Raw genomic sequence first — 6,203 nt, 5'->3', positions numbered from 1 at the left:
AGTGTATGGAAACATGAAGAGATGATTCTGAGGTAAAATGGTGAGTTATACAACACCCCTCAGCATAAAGGTGCTGCAATGCAGCACCGTGAAGGCTAAATTCTCCTCACCCTACTCCCACAATTAGTGCCATTGATGTCAAGGGCCCTATTTTAGCAGAATTTGACTTTGAGTCGATAGGTCTGATTCACCAAAACACTTGAGAATACACTTATGCTTATGTCTATTCCTGTACAGCAAAGCACTTATCCATGCCTTTAACAGTAAGCATAAGGATAAGTCACATTGAAATCAACAGGACTTAGGCAAATGGTTAAAGTTAAGCATGTGCTCAAGTGCTTTGCTGAATCAGAACATTTATCAGGAATAACAGAGATGAACAATACTGAAATGCAGAATAAGTCAGTGTAAATCAAAGAAGCGAAAATGTATTTTCCAGCATCCAGCAAGGTATTCATCTAGTTTCAGTGGCTTTTGGGATATATATAGATCACACCAAATCTTGTTTAGGTTATTGGTGGAACAAGAAAGTAATAACATGTTTACCTTAAAAGGCATGTTCCAATAACGTATTATCTTGGAGGCTTTTAAAGGTTATTCATTTACAATTCATTCCTATTTCTGAGTTCAGCTCTCAAAACATCTTATACTGGAGCTCATTGGTGAGCCTGACAATCACAGATACAAGTTTTGTAATTGCAAGAACACTTTCTACTCAGTGCCACTGGCAGCATGATAAAAACACCGATGAGCACATATACCATAGGTGATCCTGGAAAGTTCATTATTTTGCAAGTTTACATCGGTTTCAAAACCAAACAGGTGAAAAGGCATAAATACTCTTGGTGGATATGAAAAACCCAACTATATTAAACTGAATAAATTATTGTTATTAACAATACATCACTGATGAATCAGTGCTTCTGAACAAAGACTTCTGGGCAACTGGAAATATGGCCAAAGATCACAGTTGGAGGAATTAGGGCAATATACCCAAGTCAATCCTCATAGCAGTAATGGAGCACCCAAACAGCCAAATCCTCGGATTGTTCAATAAATAAAACAATCATACACACACACAGAGCAACATACAACATTAAAATGGAATCTAATGAGCCTCAAGGGTACCACAGACATGTTCCACCATATGTCGAGAAGGAATGGATTCCAGAATCACCGTATCTGGAAGGAGAAGGCCTCCCAGGCTCTCATGATTACACAATGGAGTGGGGGTGGGGGGAGAGTTTGCATTTCAGTGCTGTTATATTAATTGCTGTGTGTGCACCCATGGTCCCTCCAATAGACTAGTTTTTGGCACTAATATGGCAATTACAGAAGATAACCAACTGTCTGGTAATTCACAATCTGGCTCACTCTGAGACAGTGCTAATAAGAAAAAAGTTGCTCTGAGCTGTGATTTTTCATCGCCTACTCAACCTCTAAATTTTAACACACAGGGCAGAGGCTGCAGCTCAGAACCAGCAACAAGAAGGGCAAACTATGTACCACAGCAATACTGAGGACAAGCACAAGAATAGCCAGATTTTTAATATCTCAGCAAAGGGGTTCCCAAGTGTAATACAGCTAAAGAACCTCCATAAAGGGTTAGTCTCTTTGTCTCTCTTTCTATTCTGCTTTTATCCTAAATTCTCTTGGGAAGAGTTAGCTGCAGTGCACATGCAGGGATAGATCCTACCTTGTCACTGTCCACTGTGTTCTGTGAGGTTCTGGATGCAATGGAAATGGTATCAGGCTGACTGCTTCCATCTCCTTGGCTGTCTGCATCATCTACTCCATCTCTGCACAGGGACAATGAGAAAACAACCCTGTTTACTTAAAGCACCAGCCTTGAGAAGTGCAAAAATTCACAGGTGGATTTGAGAACTGCCAATTCAGCACATTGGGCAGGATTTGTGCTAAGATTACCCCATTGATGGAGCTCATATTATTACACACTGTGTAATTTAAAATGATGTCACCTCTGCTGTAGGGTTAGAATTCTGCATATAATCACCACGTTTATTGCTGGAATAGGAATGGCCTTTGTGTCCATATTTACAGCAACGAAGGCTCTTGCTCCTAGAAATAGTTCCCTAATGAGGGTGGTAAGGCAGATATTTCACTCGAGTTAGATTTCTCACTTAACCAAAACCAGCCATCCAAATAATAGCATTGCTGTTCACGACACTGAAGCGAAGGGATATCTCTGCAGTCTCACTGTAATCCACATTTTCAGGAGTTTAAAACTAGCATAAAAATGACAGGATTGTAAAAAGAAAAGAAAAGAAAAGATATAACCACATCAGTCTGTTGGCATAGGGTATTTTTTCCCCCTCCTGAAATTTTTTTCCTTTGAACCTCTTTCTGCCTCTTTTTAAGAATTTCTTTACTGAAATTAGTATACAAGGAATACAAGCAGCCTGTTACATTTGACAGGACTTTGATGTTGCCAACAAAGGTCTCACTCTTTCATTGGGATCTATGAGAGCAAACCCATCCATAAGCCCATGAAAAACTGTGAGGGCAAGGATGCTCCACTGTTTAGGGTGGTAGCTTGTGGTTCAATTTCCTGCTCTGCCACAGATTTCCTGTGAAACCATAGGCAAATCACTTGGGTCCAGATTTTTAAAGGTATTTGGGTGTTGCTCCACTCAGCATTGCAGAAGTGACTTAGACACTGAGAAACCTAAGTCCCACTGACTTTCAATTGACTCTTATGCTCCTAAGTGTCTAATTAATTTTTGAAAATGAGGCTTGGGCTCCTAAATCAGTTAGATGTTGCAACACTGAGTGACACAACACCAAATCACCTTTAAAAATCTGGGTCTTAGTCTCTCTGTGCCTTAGTTCTCCATCTGTAAAATGGGGATCAAAGCATTGGCCAACTTCTCAGGGATGTTATGATAATAAACACGTTAAAGATTGAGAGGTGCTCAAATGGGGGCTCTCATACTCCTGGCCATCTGCAGCCCGAGAACCTCCCCAATGGGGCAATTTTGGGGCCGAGTCTCTCTCTTGGCCCCACCTGCCACCCTGAGGCGCTTCCCAACCGCGAGTCCGCTGGGTGATTTACAATGTCCAGGGGCCCTGCCCACTACCGGGAGCGCAGCGGAGCTGAGCGGCTTCTGCCTGCTTGCTCCACGTGTCTGCCATTCCCTCCCTGCAACCCTGGGGCAGGGCTGTACCACCGCGCACAGCCCCTGGCCCGAGCACCCTGTGGCCAATGGAAAGCTGCGGGGCGGTGCCTGGGAGCAGCAGCACACGGAGGCCCCCCAGCCCGCCGTGCCTTGGAGCCCCAGGTAAGCACTGCACTCCCCGATCTCCTCCCCACACACACCCTCCCACCCCCAAAATCCCTCCCAGAGCCTGCACCCCTCCCCCTTCCCACACCCCCTTCCCACCCCCAAACTTTCTCTGAGAGCCTGCAACCCCATCCCCTCCTCCTGCACCCCTGCCCCCACCCAGAGCCTGCACCCAGCACCCAAACTCCATCCCAGAGCCTGCACCCCAGACCCCTTCCCCCACCCAAACTCCCTCCCAGAGCCCAACCTCTCACCCTTCTGCATCCAAACTCCCTCCCAGATCCTGCCCCCCAATCCCCTACCCCAGACCTCCTCCCCCACCCAAACTCCCTCCCAGAGCCTTAGCCAAGGTGGGGGGAAGAATTGAGGGGGGGGGCGGGTTCTGGGTGGCATGAGTGACGTTATTGGCCCGCTGGGAGGATTTGAGGACTGGCACTGGCCCTAAGGTAAACTGAGTTTGAGACCCCTAAGATGGACAGACTGACTGTACATGGGCTCAGGGGTCTGTTCTAATGGATCCCAATGCAAGGCTGGAGCCTTAGTTAATGCAGTGAAAGGAACAATCCACTGTATATAATTTTTTTCTAACCAGGTACTCCACCTTGTTGTCCACAAAAGTCCTGTTATTATTTCTTATTATTTGTCATGGACGGTAACACTGAAATGCTGAAGTCCATTCATATACTATCAGGACCACTTATTATTTTTATTGTTACATGATACATAAAATCGAACAAGAAAAGGGAATACGCAGGTGCTTGTTTGTGAGAAGAAATAGACTCCTCTTCAGGTGGGGTCAGCAAGAGAAATATCCTTGGACTCAACGGGTAATTTTCATTCTGATCCAGCAGTTAATTCATTACATGTTATACATCACTCTAGTAGTTTGGGGGGGTTGAATATTTTGAATTTGAAAATGTTTGGTTTCCACAGAAAAGGTTTTCATTACATGTTTTCCTCCATTTCATGGTCGAAAAAAGCAAAGTTTGTCTGTGAAGACTGTGGATGGTTATCGTAAAAATGCTACGTGAATCTTGTAAAAAGCAAACAGACACTCTCCTGGTATGATACGGCAAAAGTCCACTGATTTCATGGATTTATACAATGTGAAAATCTGGCCCCTTATTTTTTGTTTAGGACAGCTTGTCCAATCAAATTTTTTTTGCTCAAACAGTTGAAGTTATTTTGAGAATTTCTATTCAATTAACTAATCTGAGCAAACCTGCACTGCTGAAGAAAACAGCTCCAACCGAGAATCAAGCTCCAAACAGGAGGGTTGTTTATGGAATCACTGGGGTTACCTTTTACTGTTATTTCTCTGCTTTGCTGGTGTCTTGGGGAGCTGGATTGGCTCCTTCAAAGCTCCTTTCAAATGAATAATCCTCTCCTGAATGACTTCCCGGATATTTTTGATCCATTCCTGTTTTGTTTCAATACTGGATGCCTGAAGTTCCAAAAGGCAAAACGATAGGCACATTATAATATTCTTGGCACGTCTCCTATGTTGAAGAGTCATGATTTGTTGATATTAACACATGATTGACTGTTTCACTGTTGGTTCCTCACTCCATTGTCACAGCAGCTGGAATACCTAGTAAACCTAGCAGAACTGGAAGCGCATGTTTGCCATACCTACCTAATAGGTTCAACAAGCAACACGAGAGCAGTTAATCTCTAGATGTATATTTAATACAAGAAATAAAAAAATGCTCTCTGGTGAGGAAACAGGTTATCAGTGCACAGCTGGTATTTCTCAAACAAAATATCTAGTGTGAGTTCTTTTTTAAGAATTCAATCAGCGAAATTATTGTCAGCTCTGTGAGTTTGAAGAAAAGCACTACTGCCAATGAATTGAGGGGCAATCAACTGAACCAATTAAGTCCCCAATGTAAATACAAATTCAAACTCAGAATCATCCTGAGTTAGATTCTGCAGTGGCTCAAAACAGACCGTAATAGGAAGAGGACTGCAGTGGACTGAGCAGCTGCATAATTGAACCCTCTTGAGCCAGGCTATATATTAGAACCAAATTCTGCCCCAAGATGCGGGCAGAATTGACCCCTGACTCCAATGGGAACTACATGCATGCTTCCAGGGAAAAAAATCCTACCTTTCACTTAGCACTTCCAGTCCCCAGTTGGGAATTTAATGCTTTGAAGGCAAAGAAAACAAGCTCAAAAGACTCACTTTCAGCACTGTTTTGTTGTCTGAGGATGGTGTCCGCCCGGACCACAAGGCAAATTTACAGGGATCTCCCTCGACGTGCTCTGTCACTCCCAGTTCTGAGGTCTAGTGAGAAGGAGAGATGATTGGAGACCGTACATTATGAATGGAGCCTCCTGGTTTCAAGAGATTTTACATTGTGGGGGAGCTCAGCTCCTCTGGTATGTTGTACACTGATAAAATAAACTGAAAACAAAGCCATAAGCAAGGGATGGCAAGGGAAAGGTGTTTGATCAGTTCAGACGAACCCCACTGCCACCATCCCAACCACCATGCACACTGTCATCTTTAATCTTTCCAGAAATGCTCTGAGCTTTGTTTTTCAGATATAGCAGGGCTCAGTGAGCCCCGACAAGGTCTGAGCATGGGGTTCCAGAATGCATAAGTATTCCAAACTCAATGCAGAGACAAACAAGCCTTCCCTTCCATCTCTACCTATAAAAAACCCCAGAATATCTCATTCTGGTAGACCTACCAGTAGTTTGTTCTTGTAAACATATTTAGTGTGTCCTGAAGAATCTTTGATTTCTTTGCTAAAAACCAAAGAGATTTCAAAGAGAAACAAGTGTCTCTCGCGACCTTTCCGAATGAGAGACTTGGGATCCCACACTTGAAAGGAATCCTGAAGGATGAGCTCTCCCTGAACATCCAGGTTTTCATCAAAGCCTAAATGAAACA

General features: G+C 43.6%; 1 protein-coding gene across 1 annotated transcript in view; it reads right to left on the bottom strand.

Annotated features, from left to right (window-relative positions):
• Positions 1–1,642: 1,642 nt before the first annotated feature.
• LOC144272365 (kalirin) overlaps positions 1,643–6,203 on the bottom strand; it is a 562,727-nt gene continuing 558,166 nt past the window's right edge. The window contains exons 30-33 of the mRNA XM_077830366.1: positions 6,001–6,191; positions 5,490–5,591; positions 4,604–4,746; positions 1,643–1,799 (exon numbers count right to left, since the gene is read on the bottom strand). Of these exons, the coding sequence (XP_077686492.1) occupies positions 1,643–1,799; positions 4,604–4,746; positions 5,490–5,591; positions 6,001–6,191 (593 nt within the window). The remainder of the gene's footprint in view (positions 1,800–4,603; positions 4,747–5,489; positions 5,592–6,000; positions 6,192–6,203) is intronic.

The sequence above is a fragment of the Eretmochelys imbricata genome, chromosome 11 (assembly GCF_965152235.1).
Source record: "Eretmochelys imbricata isolate rEreImb1 chromosome 11, rEreImb1.hap1, whole genome shotgun sequence".
NCBI lineage: Eukaryota > Metazoa > Chordata > Testudines > Cheloniidae > Eretmochelys > Eretmochelys imbricata.
This window is presented reverse-complemented; position numbering and strand designations above follow the sequence as displayed.